Source organism: Cryptomeria japonica, chromosome 8 (assembly GCF_030272615.1).
Source record: "Cryptomeria japonica chromosome 8, Sugi_1.0, whole genome shotgun sequence".
Classification (NCBI taxonomy): domain Eukaryota; kingdom Viridiplantae; phylum Streptophyta; class Pinopsida; order Cupressales; family Cupressaceae; genus Cryptomeria; species Cryptomeria japonica.
The window spans coordinates 414,242,672-414,265,529 of record NC_081412.1 but is presented as its reverse complement, the minus strand read 5'-3'; the positions used below and the strand labels follow the sequence as shown (position 1 = coordinate 414,265,529).

The 22,858-nt window shown below is 36.2% G+C and overlaps 1 protein-coding gene across 9 annotated transcripts in view; it reads right to left on the bottom strand.

Moving 5' to 3' along the window:
• LOC131028555 (nodulin homeobox) overlaps positions 1-22,858 on the bottom strand; it is a 184,613-nt gene that overhangs the window by 136,492 nt on the left and 25,263 nt on the right. Inside the window, exon 2 of one of the 9 annotated variants that reach the window (XM_057958851.2) lies at positions 12,179-12,300. The exons of the other annotated variants lie outside the window; for them this stretch is intronic. Coding sequence (XP_057814834.2) covers positions 12,179-12,217 — 39 coding nt within the window. The 5' untranslated portion in view covers positions 12,218-12,300. The remainder of the gene's footprint in view (positions 1-12,178; positions 12,301-22,858) is intronic. 9 annotated transcript variants of the gene reach the window in all.

The following is a 22,858-nucleotide window of genomic DNA, read 5'->3' as shown; positions in this document are numbered from 1 at the left end:
ACCAAGATGGCATGTGCATCATCAATTTTCAGTTTGGGGGAGGCCAAGTGATGTAATTTGAATAAATTAAATATTAAAGTTTGACTTTAATATTTAATTATTTAAAGAAATAAAGTTAAGTGATTGTAATATCACTTTATAATGATTTAATAAAGTATCTTAATATTATAATAAAGGGGACCACCTTGGGCCATGATGGCTAGGGGACATGACTTAAGTTGTTTTTAAACAACTTAAAATAATAAAATGAAGCCTAGGAGAAAAGGTACGATCAACCTAGAGAAGGAAATAATTTGATAAAAATCAAATAAAAACTTCATTAAAGAATGATAATAATGGGAAGGCAACCCTAAAATCAAATTAGGGTTTTGTGACAATAAAAGAACATGACTTAAGCTGTTTTTAAACAACTTAAAATAATAAAAGGACATGACTTAAGTTGTTTTTAAACAACTTAAAATAATAAAATGAAGCCTAGGAGAAAAGGTACGATCAACCTAGAGGAGGAAATAATTTGATAAAAATCAAATAAAAACTTCATTAAAGAATGATAATAATGGGAAAGCAACCCTAAAATCAAATTAGGGTTTTGAGACAATAAAAGAACATTGGAGGCAACAATTTGATTATCTTTGAATCATTTTTTACAATCAGCTTCTCGGGAATTGAGCTCTGCAACTCATTTCAGCAGCATAGCAGCTTTGAGGAACAAAAACTCCTTGAAGACAAGAGGGTTTGGACAATATCCCAAGCCACGGGTTGGAGGGATTCATACAGAATTCTTAATTGTGCTTCATTTCAGATTTAGTTCAGCAGTTATAGAGGATTGTATGTAGATTGGTGAGGGTTTGGAGACCTAGAGGACAGCCATTTCATATTCTAAGTCAACAATACAGCTTCTTTATGTAGTCGTACCACTGTGAGGTTTCCTGAAAGCCCAAACTAAATCGATCCAGCCATTAAAGGGCACGAATCTCATACATATCGCATGGTCAGCATTGCATAGGAGTAATTCAACGATTTAATTGGTTACAAGAATAATTCTCTCTTCCAGATTACTGTTTCGTTCATTAGATCAAATAATCGTCCTAGGAACCAGGTGTGGAAATTAGTGGAATTCAAGTATTTGTTTTTGGTAATTACCATTGGGACAAATAAAGCTAATTAGAGCCATTTCCAACTGTTGGGTGTTGTTAGATTGCATTTAGCACCAATTTCTTTAATAAAATGCATTCCAGGCATGGCGTTGGACACTTGGTATGCAGTTCTATCATCCCGTTGAAATAGATTCCTTAATTCTGAAATTATCGTACTGCTGTTCTCAAAAATCAGAATTCTGAGTTTTGTTATCAATCATTTATATTTCTGTATTTTGAATTCAAAAATATTAGTTCATTGGCAATTATTCATGACAAAACCCCAAACAATCCATTGGTGACAAACCCCAAGCAAACACCTCTGAAATCAATCATAAAACCACCAAACTACAGCATAAAAGTTAAGGAAAAATTCAGGCCAGTCTTGTTGGGGATCTTTCAATGGTATCAGAGCCTTGATTCTACCAGCCTGAGGGTAGAAATCAGTTTGCTTCATTTGCTGATTACATCAATGGCCAGAATTAAAGGTGGAAAAAAATTTGTACCTTCCTTCCTGCTTCACCAATGAAGGAAAAGGTACCTAGCCATGAGAAAATAACGAAGGATCCTACAAAGTTAAGAGAAACTCAACCTCAGAACAATCAAGAATTGCAGTGTTTAGATGTTGCACATGCAAGGAAAACTAGGCACTCTAAGGTTTCATCTCCATCAACAAGTACAAGTAAGAGGCCTCATGCCAAGGCATTCAATGATGCAATTATGAATAGCCACCATAAGTATTGCACTCATCCTAAGAAAATATGTGACCTCCTTTCCTTCACACAATTTATGGGTGTACCCGAAGAGGATGATGATGATTTGATATCTATAAGTTCAAATTAGCAGTGTAAAAAGAAAGATTATTCAAATGAAGTATGCAAAAATCTACATGAAGAATTTGATAAACATGCAAATCCCGTTCATGAAGACAAAAGGATAGCATTGGAGAGTGACTCACATGAGGCTTCATCATCCTTGTGAGAAGATTCACAAGAGGATTCTATAGGAGAGATAAACATGACTTCCCTTGATGTAGGGCATGAGATTGGCATGGATAATGATGGTACAAATTCTTTAGGTGATCACAATGCATCTTCCAGTGTGATAGTTGATTCCAATGATGACAAATTTCCTAGACATGAAGAAAAATCAGAACATGGCACTCCTGATTTGGGAGTCAAACATGAGGATTATGTCGTGGATACAAGCCACAAATGCTTTATTTTTTAAAGAAGACACAAAGAATGTGTGATGGATGATTACAAAGAGCTAAGAAGGCAAAGATGCTTTTTGCCAAAGCAAAAAAATACCTACAAGAGGTCAAGGAATGATGCAAACAGCTAGATAATGCGAGGAAACAACAGGAATCATGCATTAGATCATTATTTCTTCCACGAGAAGAATGTATACAAGTGGAGCATGCACAGAAAGATCTTCTTGAGGTAAACAAACAAGAAGAACATGTTGTTGTGTGTGAACAAGAGAAGAGGTATAAGCATCAGTCTGATTTTCTGAGTTTGATCAGCATTCTCTTTCATCTAATGAGTCAAATTTAAAACCTTGCATTGAGAACATTCAAGTAGGGATGGCTAGGTGTGAAGTTGATTCCTTCCTACCTAGAGTTGATGAGATATTGGGTGGCATTTATAGTGGACCAGCCACTAAAGGTTTGTCTATGATGCAAAACGAAAACATCTACTATTCATCCGTGGACTTGTCACCTCTTCTTGATGATAGGGCACTGATCAACTTGTTGATTGGTGATTTATTCTTCATAGATTCTACATAGGATAGCGGCTGTCCTAGTTGGATCATTTAGCACTTCCTGATTTTGCATTGACTACATCAGCAACTCAGTCTGGGAATGTTGAGGGGTATTTCTTTTGGATATTCTTTGATTGGCATTGGTTTGATGACATGTTTGATATCATCTATGTTGCTGATTAGAGTTATGACAGCGAGGGTTGGTGGCCAATTGTGATGGTTATTTGGCATATGGGAGTTCATCTTCACATTGTCTTGATGTCCTCCATGAATGGATGCTTACTTCAAGGTGATTGGTTGACAAACTTCTTCTTCATCTCTTACAGCAGGTTCTACATTTTGATATGGGATTTGGGTATTGGTTGGTTGTCTGCATGGATTCCATGTTGTTGCCTCACAGATTGTTGTTGCTTCATAACATCTTTCAGATTCAGAATGAACACCTTAGCTCAACTACTGTAATGCCCCCACCTAAACCTTAAGAGCCCAAACTAAATTTTGTTTTGTGCCCATATATTTCCGTGGGACTTGAGAGGTTGTTAATCACTGATCATAAATTGCAGAAGATGTTAGGCAGCTGTAGATCCCTTTGATAGCAGCAGATTCAAGCATGTTAATATCTATAATGTGGCAAATGACGGCAGGGTCATGGGATTTGTTCCTACACCTGCGATTTTCTTAAAACAAAAAATTAAATGATAATTAACTAAAAGCCAAAGGGCATATGAAGGGTTATGACTATTGAAGAAAAAGGGGTACATAAAAAGATAAATCAAGGGGAAGGAACAGCAATTTAGAAGATATATTATTTATTTTTGCTTTATGAAGCATGAATTAAAGATTCGGTAATCTTGAGAAAGAAACCCCTCCAAGATCAGAAATTCAAGGATGAAAAACCTTAATCTCTTTTGTCCTTGAAGACCCTCGATTTTTTTTGTCAAGTTAGTGGACAAAACTGTCATGTCCCCAATTTTTGCCCTTCCTTAGTAACAGCATTTATAGCAAGGTTGGTCTATTATCTGGTTCTCATAGGCCAGCAGAGCATGGAAGGAACCAACTCAAGGGCTTAGAGAGTCATGCATGAGCCTTTCAAGCAGTTTGGAGCAGTTGACAACAGTTTTTTTTTAGGGATTGACTGGGAGTGGTCTAAGGGCATCCAGAGACCTCTAGGAACGTTTTGGAGACTTTGAGTGCATCTCCTATTTTTTAGGAGGTGCTCTTTTTTTTTAGGAGGAACTCTTAGTTCACTGACAAACATCCCGGAGGTGCACACAGCAGAGGGGAACCATTGGGATTCAGTTTCAGGTTGACAGGGTTAGTCTCCTACTTTTTAGAAGCATCCCTAGATTTTAGGGGAAAACTACCAATTGGCTTATGTCGCTCAGGCATTATCCACAAGCAGGTGGCTTCAATCAGTTTACAATTCTGAGTTTATTTGAGCACTTGATGAATAAAATAGGAAATATTAAAATATTTCCTAAGTTGATTAAATAATAAAAAGGTGATTATATTAATCACTTATCGTATTATATTATTAAATAAAAGCCATAACACCTTTCCTAGGCGTGGCAACTTGGAGGAGTTGGTTTAAGTGATTTTAGCCCCATTCAATGAATAATTGACCCCTATGGCCAATCGAAACTTCTAAAGGGATTGTCTTGCAACTAAAATAAAGTTATTTTATTAATAAAAAGGGCAAATGAAACCCTAATTCGAAATTAGGGTTTGGCCTGAAAATAAAAGGTGTTTGGGAGCTCATTTTGCACATCTATGATTGGGAATTTACACTTACAGGTTATTGGAGAGCTTCAGATTTGGAGTTTAAAGCAGTGTTCCACGGGGACGCATCCACCCCCTTTTTGGCCACGTCTCCGGGACGGGGGGACGGGGATGCGACGTCCCCCGCCGTCCCGCCACTGCCACCCAATCGCCGCCAAAGACGTGGAGACGTCTCCTTGGGAGACATCTGGGCGTCTCCCCGTCCTTCGAGAGACATGCAGACGTCTCTCAAGGGACAGGGAGACGCCCAGACATCTCCCACCGCCCCCACGTATATGCAATGTTTAAAATTAAAAAAAAATTTAAAAATGACTTTTTAAGTTTTTTGGGGGTTAAGGGGTAACCCTAATTGGACGTGAGCCAATAGAAAAATAACACTTGACTCCTTTAGAAAATAATAAAAGTATTTTTGGCCTCGCGGGGCACTACCCCTTGACCCCAACTTGGGGGCACTGCCCCCAAACCCCCGTTAAAAAATATAGGGGGAAACCGTGCCGATAGAAGTAGGGAAAATTTAACCTCCGAGTCTGATTAAGATCCATATAACAACACAATTAGCATTGAAGAAATCTTGGTATTTAGATTTACTAATTTAGCATTTCAAATTTCCTAGTCTCATTTGAAATGTAATTCTTATACTATAATACTGTCATAAATCTTTTCAAAACTAGTTTTTTAAATACTATATGTATATGTATAACTATATCAGCACCACCACCCCCCCGCCGCCGTCCCCCTGCCGTCCCCAAACTTAGGCCCTTGGTCCCCGCGTCCCCCCGTCCCCAACACCCGTGGAACACTGGTTTAAAGAGAATTGAGGATGAAACCCATTGATTCTGAGCAGCTTGGACAATACCCCATAGCTGGACGTATTTGTGATTGTTAATGAGAAGTTGTAACATTGAATTGCTTGGAGAGAATAGGTTGGACGTCTCCCCAGCTTGTTCACAGATTGAGAATTAAGTGTTTTATCAACTTGGAGAGCATTTTGTTTATCAGAATTGTGGAGAATTTATAGTTGTGGATAAGAAATTTGAGGTTTATTGTGAAAAATAAATTGAATGAATGATTCAATAATCGGATGATTACATTGAATGATATACACACGTATATATAGAGGTTACAAGAAGATGTTCTATAATTAGAACATAACGTTAAAGTAAAAGATTAAAGAGCTAAAAGCTAAATTAAGCTTAAAAGCTAATTAACTAAAAAGAAAAAGCTAAATGCTAAATAAAGCTTAAAAGCTAATTAACTAAAAAGAAAAAGTTAAATGCTAAATAAAGCTTAAAAGCTAAATGACCATTAAACAAGGAACTAAATATAGGTGACTAAAATATAATTAAATATTCTAATACCCTCCCTTAATGGTCATGCTATCTATCACACCAAGCTGCCCTCTAAATTTGAGAAACTTTGCCGAGCTCAACGACTTGGTGAGGATATCTGCAGTCTGATCTTCTGTAGGAATGTACTGCAGTATCACTGATCCATCTTCAACATGCTGGCGGATGAAATGACAATGAAGCTCCACATGCTTTGTCCGCTCATGGAAGACTGGATTTTTGGCTAATCTTAGAACCCCTTGATTATCACAAAACAAGAGAGTAGGTCCTGGTTGAGACATTTGCATGTCTGCAAGCATCCTACGTAGCCAAATTGCCTCACATGCTGCCTTAACAATTCCCCGATACTCTGCTTCAGTCGAGGAAAGAACTATTGCTTGTTGCTTCTTGCTGGTCCATGTGAATGCACCTGTACCCAAGCTGAAAACATACCCAAAAGTTGACTTTCTATCATCAACACAACCTGCCCAATCTGAGTCTGTAAAACCAACCAGCCTAGGATCTTTGCTTCTGTTGTACAGAATGCCAAAATCAGGAGTGCCCTTCACATATCGAAGCACAGGCTTCGCTGCAACCCAATGTTCAACTTTTGGGGCTGACATGAAGCAAGAAATATAGCTCACAGCATAACTGATGTCAGGTCTAGTGGCAGTGAGATAGATGAGGCTGCCCACTAGTTGCCTGAATGAAGACTCATCCACTACAGGGGAATCTGATTTGGCTGATAATTTGAGCCCTATCTCCATAGGTGTAGATGCAAGTTTACAACCTTGCATACGAAACTTATCTAGTAGGCTCTTGGCATACTTTGACTGAGAAATGAATATGTGGCTATCAGTCTGCCAAACCTCTACACCAAGACAATAATGGAGAAGTCCCAAATCTGTCATATCAAAATGTTGACACAAATTTTGTTTGACCTGCATGATCAGATGTGTTGCATTGCCAATAATGATGAGATCATCAACATAGACTACTAGAAATAGAATATCATCACTAGTATGTTTGACAAACAAATTGGGATCTGAAGGACTCCTCTGAAAGCCTTGATCAATCAAGTACTTATCAATTTTGATGTACCATGCACGAGGAGCCTGTTTGAGGCCATAGAGTGCTTTGACTAGTCTACATACCTGGCGTTCCTTACCGGCAACCTTGAAACCTAGAGGCTGCGTCATGTAGACTTCTTCCTGCGAATCACCATTGAGAAAGGCACTCTTGACGTCCATTTGATGGACTTTCCATCCAAATTGAGCTGAGAGAGCGAGGACAAGCCTAATGGTACTCATCTTGGCTGTAATGTCTCTTCATAGTCGATGCCCTCCTGTGAAAACCCTTTTGCCACCAATCAAGCCTTGTACTTATCAAGACTTCCATCAGCTTTATACTTGACTTTAAACACCCATTTGCAGCCAATGGGCTTCTTTCCTAGAGGAAGATCAGACAATACCCAAGTGTTGTTTTTCAGAAGACTATGTTGCTCCGCTGCCATAGCCTTTTCCCATTCAGGTACACCTTTAGCCTCTGTATATGTTTGAGGCTCATAAATACTGTGAATGTTGGCCATAAGAGCAAAATTAACTGTGTGTTGTTGGCTCTTACCTCTAATGGATCTACCCTCAATGAGCTCATCATCATGAAGATCACCAATGGTCTTGGCCCACCACTTAGGCCGAAGAGTAAAAGTACCAACATCTGCTGCAGGATGAAGAGTGCTTGGAATATCTGGAGCAAGCTCCTCTAGATGTGGATCAAGAAGATCTTGAGGAAAGTCAGGGGGTGCAATGTCATGCTTGGGAGACCCCACAACTTCAGAGTCAACTAAATCCCTCCCATCAGGAGAGGAAGGCTGAAAAGGCCCTCTTTCTTCATCAAATACTACATCTCGACTGAATATGAGGTGATTAGTGTCTATATCAACTAGCCGATATGCCTTGTGGTTGTCACCGTAGCCGATGAACATCAATTTCTGACTCTTTGGATCCAATTTGGTACGCGTGGCATCTGAAATCCAAACATAAGTTGTAGAGCCAAAAACTTTCAAATGACTGATTTTGGGCTTCTTGCCAAACCAAGCTTCCTCCGGAGTAATCTTCTTAACGGCCTTTGTGGGAGACCGGTTCAAAAGGTAGACTGCAGTGAAGACCGCTTCCGCCCAAAAGTGTTTTGGAACATTTCTATGCTCCAACATAGACCGAGCCATCTCAGTGACTGTATGGTTCATGTGCTCAACAACACCGTTCTGCTGTGGGGTGTAAGGTGTGGTAAGTTGATGCTTAATGCCATGTGATGCACAAAAGTTGGTGAACTCTATAGAACAAAATTCCCCTCCATTGTCAGACCGAAGAGTGACTATCTGACAGCTAGACTCTTTTTCCACTAAGGCCTTAAACGTTTGAAACATGGTGAACACCTCTGATTTCTGCTTAAGAAAATAAACCCACATGCGTCTGCTGAAATCGTCAACAAATAATAGAAAATACCTGCATCCAATGACTGATGGAGTGTTCATGGGACCACAAATGTCTGCATGAACGAGTTGCAAGACCTTGGATGCTCTCCAAGCGTCTCCATCTGAAAACGGAGTCCTATGCTGCTTTCCAGCTTGACACGCTCCGCAAACTCCATGATTCTGAGTTTGAATCTCAGGTAATCCTACGACTAGATCCTCTCAAAGCAACTGAGATAGATAGTGGGCATTGAGATGCCCATATCGCTGATGCCAAAGAGTGCTGATGGAAGTACTCCTAGCTGCCATGGCGAGCTCCTGAGAACCAGTAGAATCAACAAGTCTATAAAGACCATGATCCTCAATACCAACTACAACTGTAGTGCAAGTCTCCCTGTCAACAATGCTGCACTTGTGCAACCCGAAGATGACATCCAGCTGTGGTGAATGCTGCATAATCTGACTAACTGACAGTAGATTGAGCTTCATACCAGGTATAAAGTATACATTGAGGAATATTAAATCCCTCCCACCAGATGAAATCTGAACGTTGCCCTTGCCAACAACAATATACTCTTCACCTCCACCAAAGATCACTGAATCAGTGAAAGGCATGTACTCTGTAAACCAATCCTGACGATGTGTGAAATGTCGAGAGGCTCCAGAGTCAATGTACCAGGCTAATGATTGAACATCATCAAAGGAGGTTTGGGCCATGAACACATAGAAGGCAGATTCCTTCTGATCAGGATGCGTGGCAGAATTGGCTTTCTGCTTGGACCCTCCCTGTTTGGATTGCTGGGATGCTATCAATTTCTGGCAATCTTTCACCAAATGGCCATATATATGACAATAGGAACACTGTAAGTTCTTCTTTTTGGAAGACTGTTGAGGTTGACCTTGACCTTGTCCTTTCTGTTGGAAGGATGAAGCTTTACCCTTGTACTTATGCGAAGCTGAGGCTGTGAAAGCTTGTTCAATGGATGAACTAGCGTTGCTTCCAAACTGTTGCTTCCATCGATCCTGTTGGAACAGCTTGTTGCAAAGATCAGGAAACTTCAAATCAACACTAGTAGAGGAGATATTGAGCGTATCAATGAAATGCTCGTAGGATCTGGGAAGGCTTTTCAGTGTGATCACTACCATATCCTCTTCCACCATGGTTCGGCCTATAGCTTCTAACTGATCATGGATGTCTTGGATCTTCGTAAGATGTGCCTGGATAGATGACTTCTCATCCATCATGATAGAAAACAACATATTCTTTAGAAAGAAAGCTCGGCTCTTGTCGGACGTTTCATGAAGATCCTTCAAAAGATCCCAGATCTCTTTTGTTGTTTTACCTGAAGGCACCTGTGGGAGTTGATCATCTGTGACGGAGAGTTTCATAAGCATGAGAGCCTCTTGATTCTTCACATCATGTTTGTCTTGATCATCACCTGCTATTGTAGGACGAGATTCCTTGCCCAAAATAAGCTAATCAAGGCAACGATACTCAAAGATGGTAAGCATACGTTGTTTCCAGGTGTTGTAGTTGCGGCCGTTGAACTTCTGACCGTGTTCCAACATGATGTTGGTTAATGATGCCATCATGGAAATCGAGGTTAATCGAGGTCAACTAAGTGAAAGCAAGAGATAGAAGAATTTGAGTTTAAAAAAATCAGAATAGAAACAGCTGCTGAAAAAACTGAAACCCTATAGGAGAATTCTGGCACGAATTTCGAGGTTTGGAAGAAACCCAAAAAATAAAATTTTCTGCACTTAAAGCAGCATAAATGGTGCCAAAAAAACAGCAAAAATCCCAACGTCCACAGAAATAGCAGAAATTGTGAACTGTTTTTAAATTCCAAGGCAAATTTGCTGGCACAAAAATCGAGGCACAGAAAACGAGGCACCCAGAAAAATATGAGACCAACCCAAAAAACCTCTCAAAAAACCCACCAAGAATCTGAAAACAGAATGCAGATCCAACGGCTCAAAAATCGAAGCACAGAAAATGATGCACCCAGAAAAATCTGACAACGACCCAGTTGAGCTCTCGAAAAACCCACCAAAAATCTGCAACCAAAATAAAACTTTGACTTGAACAGAAAGGTCAAAACCCTAGTCAAAAATTGCAGAAACCCAAGGAAAATTGTCAACCTGCAAAAAAAAAAAACTGCCCAGGAAGAGAAAAAAATCTGCTTTTTTTTTAAAAAAAACAGTTTTAAAAAAATCTCTTCAAAAAAAAACTTCGAAAAATTTTAATAATAAAAATTTTCGAAATTTTTAATTTCCATGCTCTGATACCATGAAAAATAAATTGAATGAATGATTCAATAATCGGATGATTACATTGAACGATATACACACGTATATATAGAGGTTACAAGACAATGTTCTATAATTAGAACATAACGTTAAAGTAAAAGATTAAAGAGCTAAAAGCTAATTAACTAAAAAGAAAAAGCTAAATGCTAAATAAAGCTTAAAAGCTAATTAATTAAAAAGAAAAGGCTAAATGCTAAATAAAGCTTAAAAGCTAATTAACTAAAAAGCTAAATGACCATTAAACAAGGAACTAAATATAGGTGACTAAAATATAATTAAATATTCTAATATATTGCAGATCAAGGAATAGCAGCAATAATTAGCATCAAAATCATTCCCAACTGTACCATACTTATCCATACAGCTGATATCACCTTATAAGGAAGGGTTTTCTTGCATGATTTTGCAGTGTGAAGGTGCCATTATCAGCCACTGTTCAGATCGGTCACTCCTGGACCAGATTTTAAGCAAGTTTCAGATTCATTACATTCCCTCTAGGGCCGTACAATACCCAGCTATAGCTGACATCAACTAGGGCATCATCCTGTAGCAGATTTATATCATATGGTGTTGGTAATCACTCAGATCGGAACGCAGGAGAACTCAGTGACTTGGAAAAATAAGTAATATTCACTCTTGTATTCAAATTACCTAGTACGGTTCCTATTTGTCATTTTGGTGCCAATTAATTAATAATAGGTTGTTCCAAATAGCCATTTGATGGGACTTTAGGGAGTTGGAATTATTTCAGACCTGTTAAACTTTGTAGTCAGAATTGTTTTGATGATAATGGAGACATTTGTCATAAATATTTTGTTGTCTTTGAATGCAAAATTATTGTTTATGTACTTTTAATTGGCATTTGTGAAAACCCTCTTAAACAAGCATCAAAACCAAGCATTAAACTCAGAAATCAGAACACAATGACCTTGCATGACAAGTGTTTGACAAAACACTTAAACTGAAGAAATCAGGACAGAATTGAGTTGGGATCTTTCAAAGAAACCCTAACTTTGGCAGAAATATTTCAAGACATGTACAAAAAGAGATAGCTCAAGAATAAGTTTTATATTTTAAAAAATATATTATACACTTTAAATCTGAAATATATCAAAATTATAGTTTGAGAATAAATTAATTAATTATGCAAGTATTATTGTGAGTGTGGGATATTTATTTAAAACAAAAATAGGGAAACTTTATAACAGGACATTACAATTGGTATCAAAGCCAAGGTCTCAAGGTCCAGCCTTGCAGAGCATGGTGGACTTATAATGCCCCTGCTGGACGAAAATCCAACAGTGATTAACCACAACAAGCATTCCTCCATCTTGGTAGTGAGTGTGTACCTGAACCAGATGGTGGGGTGGCTAGGTGTCCACGAGGAAGCCTACCTTTAAACACTCTAGTGGAACGAGAACCCCTCTTAACATCGGTCAACACCATTCATCACCGATCCAGGCTTTTGACATAGTTGTCGCTTAGCTTGGTATCAAAAAAAGAGTGTCCTTCCAACCTGTGGGTCTAAAAATTAGTTTATGCGATGGAGCCAAAGAGATCAACAAGCCTTGGAAAGAGAAAAGAAGGAAACTAGAGGCAGCATTACAAGAGGCAAGCAACCAAATTAAAGGTGAAGGAAAGAATAAAATGGGTGATTATGAGGTAGAATGAGAGAATAAATGGAAGGCTAATATGAAATGACAACAACAAACAACACAATTGCTCCTTTAAACACTTCAAAATATGAATAATACAATCTATTCCCTTAGGCCTTTACAAACTAATGGAGGAGATGGCAGTAATTCAAAATTTCAAATCATTCCAAAAATAACAATAGAACTCCATTTGGATCACCATCCAAAATAACACAGCCCACATTCTTACCTAGAGATGGGCAATCAAGGGAAGAGGAAGAGCCAAACATTACGGCAAATGACTTTAATGAGTGTATAGACAACTATTCAAGACTTGATCTAGATCTCAAAAAACAGATTTCATTTATACAATTTCACCATGCAAGATCAAGAAATATTTCAAGAGGAGAAAAAAGACAACCCAACAAAGATCTCCCACAAAAGTTAAGTAAGCTAACCCTCCCCACTTTTGATGGTTCAAGGAAGGTCACCGCATGTGCATGGGTCCAAAACTTAGATACCTATCTTTCTCTCAGCCCCATGATAGAAGATGAAACTGTTATGTTCTCCATCCCTCACTATCAAACAACTATCTAAATATTTTCTTTTTCAAGTCAGTCTCATTCTCTTCATCAGAATATATACATGAAATATAACATTTAAGTATGTCTTTAAGTTATATTTAATGTATATATTGGCAAAATGTTTGAGAGTGATTTCAGATCTCTAGGAGCTATAATGCAAATTCTAGGTTTCATAAGATCTTTTAAATTTTTTGACTTAGTCAAATTTAAGTAATAAGTGGGTTCCTATAAGCGTTCTCCCGCTCTCTCTCTATCTCACTCACTCTATCTGTCCCGAATTTTAGACCTATCTATCTCCCTATCATTCTTCCTCTATCCCCTCTCTCTACTGCTCTCTATCTCACTCTCTCCTCTCTCCCCCAATATCTAGACCTATCTCTCTACCTCTCTGATGCAGGAGCATCCTCGGTCGATGAGCAATCTTGCATCAACCATATATATATATATATATATATTTCTTTCCAGTTCTTGTTTTGTGTTGCAGTCTCTGTGCTACTTTCGGAATTATCCAGTAGTTGTTCCTTTTTCGTTGCGGATCAGATTTTTGGCTTCCAGGCTGGTTCTTATTCCTTATTCCAAATTTTCAATTTGTTTGGATCCTTTTCCTGCAAGTTATCGCTTCCAGATTGGTTGTTCTTGGTTCCCAGAGCAGTTTTGAGCTTAACGGGTAGTTGGAGATTTCTTCTCGTGCAGAGTGGTTTCTTGGCTTGCGGATTTGTTTGGTTCCATGTTCGAGGTTCCTAGGCCCTTGGCCGACCTTCCCTGGTGGTCCGCACTTCTTTTGGCTCTTTCGCGAAAGAGATCTTCACATCTTTTGGGCCCACCTATCTTACACGCTTCATTTTCCTGTCTTGGGGAATGTAATCTTTTGTGGCCGACCCAAATGTATTCCGGATGCTATATATGTTGTTATATTAGATCATTTAGGGGATAGAGAGTATGATGATATGATTCATGATTTATAATTAGGATTTCATTTTGGAGGTCCGAATGCATCATTTTCTGGAATGTGAGTTGTAATAAGGCCTATAAGCCTGTATGTTTGCCCGCATGTCGCCGGCTTGATTTTAATGAATCTATGGTACTGCGGATGTCTGATTTTGCATTTTTTCTTTGTGTTGTTGTTACTTCTGTTGTGTTACTCTTGCTACATGATTCCGATTGTTCTCTTTGAGGACCCTCCAGAACATGGCTGCATTACTCTCTCTCTCTCTCACCCTCAGACCTCCGTGAGAGATGCTACCCTGAACCTCGTTTTGGCAAGGTGGAGGAGCCACATTAGATTCCTACTCCCTTAGTTTTCACTAGAGCTAGGAAGAGGAAGATGTAAAATGTTTTGATGTAGTATTTACTTTTAGTTTTAACATTCCACATGAGGATGCCATTTTGTACCCAATTTGCATTTAAATCAATCAAATATATCTAGACTTGGCGTGTTTCTTTTGTGTACTCATTTATTGAATCATTGGATGCATCTCTTCATTAAATTTTGCAAAAAAAATGCATTTCTAACTAAATTTAAGCAAATTTTTAAGTTGTCGAGTTTTTTTTTTACAGGCCTTGGCGAGTTTCTGCTTTTGGCAAGTAGTTCAACTATGATGACATACACTAATTTCACACAAGACTTACAAACAAATTTGACTGAAAAGACCCAAAGATACATTTTAAGGATTTGACACTAAGGCAACAAGGTATAGTAGAAGACTAGGTAGCAAAATTTCAAAGGATCTCATTCATGGTGCCAGATATTATCGAGAAGAGACTTTAAGTTTTAATTTATTGATAAGCTTTCAAAGTCAATCAACTGGCTAGTTTGAGCTTTTGAGCCATCATCTCTACAAGATGTTATTCAAAGGGTTTTAAAATTGGAAGACACCACATCTAAGAACAAGACCCATTCCAAGAACATAACATCAGAATTGCATAAGCAACCCTTTTACAAAGATATTTTGCAACCAAAGGCATTACCTCCTCAATCCAAAAAGGTGGAAAATCCACGGAGCCAAGGCATAGATGCTCAAGCAAAGGACATATTCGTTATATATAGTAGTCAGAAAGGACTTTCTAAGGCAAAAGAGTTTGAATCTAAGGGTGTTTTGGAGGTGGTTGAGCATGAGGATCGAGAAGAAGAAAAGCCTTTTGGAGGTACTTTTGCCACACATTCACCTAGATATCAGCCCTTCTGAGTGCAAGGATTACTTCAAGGAGATAAGGTTATAGTTTTAATTGATAGTGGGGATACCCATAATTTCATTGATGAGGGGTTAATGAGTAGGTTAAAATTGCAAACAGATAACTTTGATGGTTTCAATGTGATTGTGGCGATGGATTTACACTTCCATGCATACAAAGGATTCAATAGCTTGACATCACCTTGGGTAGGCAAAAGGTTCATGATGACCTTTATGTGGTGGGCATTAGAGAGACAGATGTACTTTTGGGGGTATGATGGTTACACTTACTTAGGGAATTCACTCAAAATTATCAAACTATAAAAATTAAATTCAAAATTGGGGGTAAAGAAGTGATTCTTTGTCATGTCCCCTCCTTGATCGTTATATATATCCTAAGTAATTATTATTATTAATTAATATAATAATAATAACAAATTTCTATTTGAAATTTATTTATTTATTAAATGTATTATTTAAGTAATATCTATTACTAACCCTGAAATATTCAAATAAAAATAAACAATAAAACTATAATAATATAAATAAATAAATAAGTTAATGTATTTAATATATAAAATAATAAAGAAAAAAATATTATTAAATGAACAATTAAAATGTTAATATATTTAATATATAAAATAACAAAGAAAAATATTATTAAATGAATGATTAAAAGGTTAAGGTATTTAATGTATTAAATAATAAAGAAAAAAGTATTATTAAATATTACCCGTGGAGGGATGTAACCCTTCACGGGGTATAAGGTAGAGGTCACCACGGGAGAATAAGAGAAGAGGAATACGGGGGGAAGACTATGGGGTCTGGAGACATACTGTCCGGGAAAACATTACGGTATGTATATAAAGGCTGTTAACAATATCATACGATGGTATTGTTAATACAATCTAATTTGGTTATTACATTTAATATTAATAATACAATTTAATATGATCAATACAATATGACACGGTTAGTATAACACAATGTTGTTAATATATTATGGTGCTGCTAATATAATATAATAACTGTTAACACTGTTAATGTAATACAATACATTAATTCAGTCACATATTAACATAGTGATATTGTTAATGTAATATAATATAAAGATGGCAAAATAACATAATGATGTTAATAAAATCTAAAGCTCATACGGTTAATCAAATCTGATATAATATTGCTAATATGGTAAGATATTATCAATGTAATACAATACTGGAATGTAATAAAATGCAAGTAACATAAAATAATGTTAATAACACAACACAATATAATGTTATTAGTGACATTGTTAATATCAATATGATAAATGGGTTCAGCCATAACCAACTACTGTCATGATATGTACATTGATTCTTTATCACTTATACTATATAATAAATATATATATACAATGGAGAAGGTAGGGAGCGGACTGCAGGAAAAAGGAAGAAGGTAATCAGACTTCAAGGTAAGAATTCCTCTATTAAATACTAGGTCTAGTATATGATAGGTTCTTATTACTAATATTAATAGGTGGTATTAAGGGTACAGGCTCATTAATATTAGTTATTATTAGTTCATGAGCAATGGGTAATGGGTAAAGTCCATTGATAGGTAATGTTAATGGTGGTCTAGTGAATATTTATACACATCTTAATGTATAGTATTCACTAGTCATAAAAATAGGGATAAGATATAATCTTGTAAATGTTGTATACATAAGTTTGCATATTAAAGGATTATGAATACAAGGTATTTTAAGAAATATATTGCATATGTAAAGGATGGAAAATCATATTGATATATATATACACATTAATTAAAGAATACATTAAGAATTCATGTTAACACAAAGGATAGTTTATGAACTGAAAATGTTATGCAAATATATGGCTTGGTTGATTAAAACTCAACCAAGAAGAGAAGGATTGGGTCAATCCCCTTTGAGGACTTGGATGATGGAGGCATCACCCAAGACAAGGAAAGGCAAGGGTCTTCCTTGGCTGGCTTGGGTGTAAGAGGTTATACCCAAGACAGGACTCAAAGGTCAGGCCGATCCCCTCTGAGGACTTGGATGATGAAGGCATCACCCAAGGCAAGGAATAGACAAGGGTCTTCCTTGAAGGGCTTGGGTGTAAGAGGTTACACCCAAGACAGGATTCGAACTCATCTTCGACTTCCTGAAGGGCTTGGAACCAAGGGGTTCCAAGAAGGCAAGCTTCACGGCCGCCTAAGGACATACTTTCGTATGGCATTCGTATCCTTTTTATTAGACGAAAATTATGATCATGTTAATTAAGTATTAAAGATAGATTGCAAATATATATATGTTGTATTCTAACAATTTGTTTTGCAGGACAGTAATCTCTAACTAGTAGGGACATTACATTCTTCAAGGTTTTTCTAACAAAGCTCCGAGGGTTGTTTCTACATAGGGAATGGTGAGAACTTTTCATAGGGGACAAGTAGATAGGGCAATACATCGTTAAATTACTAATGAACCTTCAACCACAATTGGACAGGTTACTCACATAGATATTCAACCCATTTTGGATGAGCATAGTATGGTATTTGGTGATTTCCCACGAGGACTGCCACCTAATAAGCAGTTTCAACATATCATTGAGTTAGAGGAAGGTTCCAAGCTAATCATCACTACACCATATCATCTGTCATGTCCCCTCCTGGATCGTTATATATATACGAAAAGAAAGAGAGATACCCTAAATGAAGAAATTATTATTATTAATTAATATAATAATTACCAATGAATGATTATTTAAAATTCATTAATTAAATATTATTTATGAACATGATGTAAATATTAATATTAATTTCTTATTTATCAAATAATAATATAAATTTTACAATATTATATTATTGACAAAACATAATAAAGTAATTAGAAAACAAATATAATAATAAATAAAATTCAGAAAAACAACTATTCAATAAAAAAAGCAATAGAATAGCACTCATCCTAATCAATAAATAAAGTTGATTATTAAATCATATATAAATAAACTGTTGTTGTCAGAGATTGTTCCCTCACAATAGACAGTGATATTCAGTAATGTAAAACTAACACAAATTAAATAGTTTAACTACTGATTTTCATCTCTTTCAACTAATCGATATTAACATTAAGTTGTAATAATCAGCACTTATATCCTCAGTGTAATCACAAACTATCAATGAATGGACAATCAGTAATAGGATTAATATCCAACTAATAATCATAATAATATGGTTCGATCATATATGACAAACTGTTCCATATACAGCAATTAGCATAGATTAATAAGCATTATGGAAGGATCTTATTCCCGTAAAGTCTAAATGACTTTGTCTCTTGCTACCGCTTTGTGGATTAAGAGAACATCAACATATCGTGGAAAGCAAATATCGCATGAGTCGATCTTCTATCGACATATGGGAAAGGATACTAATCAAATGATTAGACAACAGTGATTAAGAAAAGTGAGGAGTTGTTAAGACAACTATATCAAATTAACCGATGGTCAAGGAAGAATGTGATCGCTTAAGGAGAAACATCATAATGAAGAGATGTATCTCTAGTGAGGCAACCTTACCATCGTATATATGGAGGGTGTGTATCTCTTTAGAAACATCACGGAGGGATAGCTCAGACTAAGCAAGGGACTTCAGGCTTAGAATCGGATTGGTACATTAGTAGTTCTTGTATTTATTCAAATCTGCTCTGTCGGGTCAGGGTCAGTAACATATCACCATTAGATATATCAAACACAACATCAGATTAGTGCTGCAAGGTTATACATCCACAATACAGAGCCAACATTGCATGGGTTAAGAGATCATAGTAGAGACTGCAATCCATATGGCTAAAGCAATATCGCATTATATCTCAATGCGTATTTACATTGCTATACTTGATATAGTATGCGATCCTTACATTAAGTACAAATACCTCAATTCACTGAGGAATACACTTAATTATATTAATCATAGTTAGGGGAGAGGATGCATGGTTTCAGGAATATAAACATATGTACAAGGAAACATTAATAGGAAGATAGACGGCAGATTTAGTAAAGAACTTTATGAATGACATATTATAAAGAGGAATTAGTGAAGGAGTTTATGATAGACTTATGTGGAAATTGTAGTCTGATTTGTGGCAAATTTAAGGTAGCCTTAAAGGAGAACATAGGAGGAGGATAGGAGACTGCTACCTGGGTGGAAAGAAAAGTCAGCAAGCTACACCAGCAAGTTACGCACAGGTAAGTTTTGTATGGATATTTTATTATACATGTTAATAAATATATATAATAAACATGATGTTACATATGTTGAGGAATATAAATAAAGAATACCTTAATACATGTATTAATGAATATGAATAATGAATAGTTTAATATATGTATTAATAAATATAAATAATGAATATTTTAATATATATATTAATGAATATGAATAACGAATAGTTTAATATATGTATTAATAAATATAAATAATGAATATTTTAATACATATGTTAATGAAAGGTTCTTAGATGTTAATGAATATGTATAAACATAAGTAATAAATACATATCAATGAATAGTAGGAATATATGTTAAGAAATAAATGTGAATATTGGATAATGAACATTTTTATGAATATATGTTAGGGAATACATGTTAAATCAGGAATATGTAAATGTGGATTATGGAATAGGAAAATAGTAAGGAAATGCAAAAATGTATTATAAATGTAATCACATGTTGGAGGCTATAGGGAGGAAACTCCCTTAGTCTAAGGGAGGGATTATGATAATCCCTAGGGTAGTATATATACTGAATATCTATATGCATATATATGGCTTGGTTGACTAAGTTCAACAAAGAAGAGACGGATCTAGCCAATCCCCTCTAAGGACTTGGATGATGAGATGCATCACCCAAGGCAAGGAATGGACATAGGGTCTTCCTTGGATGGCTTGGGTGTAAGAGGTTACACCCAAGACAGGAATCGAACTAACCTTCGATTTCCTGGAGGGCTTGGATGTAAGAAATTACATTCAAGACAGGAATCGAATTCACCTTTGACTTCCTGAAGGGCTTGGAACCAAGAGGGGTTCCAAGAAGGCAAGCTTCACGACCGCCTAAGGACATATTTCTGTATGGCACTCGTATCCTTTTTATTAGATGAGAATTGTGATTATGTTAATTAAGTATTTTAAAGTTAAATTGCAAGTTATATATATATATATATATATATCTGTTGTTTTCTAACAATTTGTTTTGCAGGACAGTGATCTCTAACTAGCACGGACATTACATCATCATCTAAAAAGTTATAAGAAATTGAGAAAACAATTACATAACTACTCGATATGGAACATATACAACCAAGCTCTAGTCCTTTTCCTTTCCTAGTGGTATTGGTGAAAATGAAGGATTGTTCTATGAAGATGTGTGCTGATTTTAGGCACTCAATAAAAAGACTATCTAGAACCACTCTTATATCCCCTAAATAGATGAGTTAAATGATGAACTCCACGAAGCAATATATTTCTCGAAAAATCGATTTGTGTTTCATGTACCATCAAATAAGGATGAGGATGGAGGATGTTCACAAGACAACCTTTAGATGTCACTTTGGGCATGTTGAGTTCCTAGACATTCCATTTGGGTTGACTAATGCTCCAACCATGTTCCAATCCTACATGAATCAAGTATTCAAAAGGCAATTAGGGAAAAAAAAAATTAAAAATCATTCTTTGAAAATATATTGATTTATAGTAAAACTCGGGAGGATCATTTATAACATATAGACAAGGTATTGGGAATATTTGAGCAGAAATCACTATTCACCAAGGATTCCAAATGTGAGTTTGGAATGACAGACTTTGTATTTACGGCATAACATTAGTGCCCAAGGCATCAGCGTAGATGAGAAAAGATCAAAGCGATTGTGGATTAGACTCAACCTAAGACTTTATCACATTTAAGAGGATTTGTGAGACTATGTAGCTATTATATGAGGTTTGTCAATGGGTTCTCACAATTAGTTGTGCCCCACAGTCCACTAATAATTTAACTAGGAGAGGAGCATTTTCATTGAGTGAGGAAGCACAAAGAGCTTTTGACGAGCTCAAAGAGGTAATGAGTTCCTATCCCATATTAGCTATATCTATTTTCTCACTCCCATTTGAATTAGAATGTGATAATTCAGGAGAAGGCATTGGAGCAGTATTAATGCAAAATAAAGACGCAATAGCATTTGAGAGTTATCAACTTAAGGAATCAGAAAGGATTCACTCTATCTATGACAAAGAAATGCTCTCCATCATGCATGCATTAGCAAAATTCAGGCAAAATCTGGTTTGTGGGATATTTGTGGTAAAGACAAAAAATAACAATCTAAGGTTCTTCCTAAATCAAAAAGATTTGCATATTTGAAGGCAAGTTGCAAGACTATAGGTACAAGGTAGTTGAAGAGCTCATTATCTATAAAGACTAAATATATATAGTCCCTAGATCGAAGATGAAAGAAAAGATTTTGAGAGCATATCATGATACCCTTTTGGTTGGTCATCAAGGATACTATATAACATATAAACAAGTGAGAGAATAATTTTCTTGGAAGAACCTCAAGGGTGATGCCTTAAAGGTGCATCAAAGAATGTATGGTTTGTGAATAAAACAAGGTAGAATAAATATTTCCAACTGGTCTATTACAACGCCGACCAATTCCAAAACAAAAATGGGAGAGTATTTCAATAGATTTCATCACAAGTCTATCAAAAGTACAAGGGAAGGATTGTATCTCTATGGTCGTAGATAGACTTACCAAGTACACTAATTTAATATCATATCTTCCATATATGGAGCTCCACAAGTGGGTGATCTATTCTTTAGAGAAATATTTAAACTACATGGACTGCTTAAAATTATCCTAAGTGATAAAGATAGTAAATTTATTAGTTTGTTTTCGCAAAAACTCTTTTGATTGAATGGAACAAAATTAACCCCAAGCACTAGCTACCACCCACAAACAAATGGGCATACAAAAATTGTGAACAAATGGCTTGAAGGGTATTTAAGGAATTATGTTACGGAATAACAAACAACATGGGTTAAATGGCTTCATTTTGGAGAATATTGTTACAATTCCCCTCACCATATGTCAATTGGAATGACTCCCTTCAAAGCACTATATGGTTACAAGGCATTATCCTTTGTACATTTGATTCTTGCAAATAGTAGAGTCCCTGGAGCAAGAGACATCGTGCGACAGAGTATGAATATTTTAACACACTCAAAAAAAACAAGGTTGGATATTTTGAACACTCTCAAAGAAAACTTATGACAGACCCAAAATCAGAAAAAGATATATGTTGATCACCACAGGTTGGAAAGAAGATTTGAAATTGGAAACTTCATTTTCCTAGTTACAACCTTATAAGCAATCCACAATTTTGTTACCTTACAAGATTACACGAAGAATAGGAGAGGTAGCTTATAAGTTGTAGTTGTCAGCAAACAATAAAATTCATAATGTCTTTTATATAACTCACCTCAACAAAATGCTAGGACCATGGCAGCAAAACCTGTTTGGGTAAAAATCAGATTTAAGAAATAATAATAATGGAATATAATTTTTATTTTTTATTTCTCTTTTGACAAACTATGGACTAGGAGTCCACACCCATATCTATATCAAATGAAAAAAAA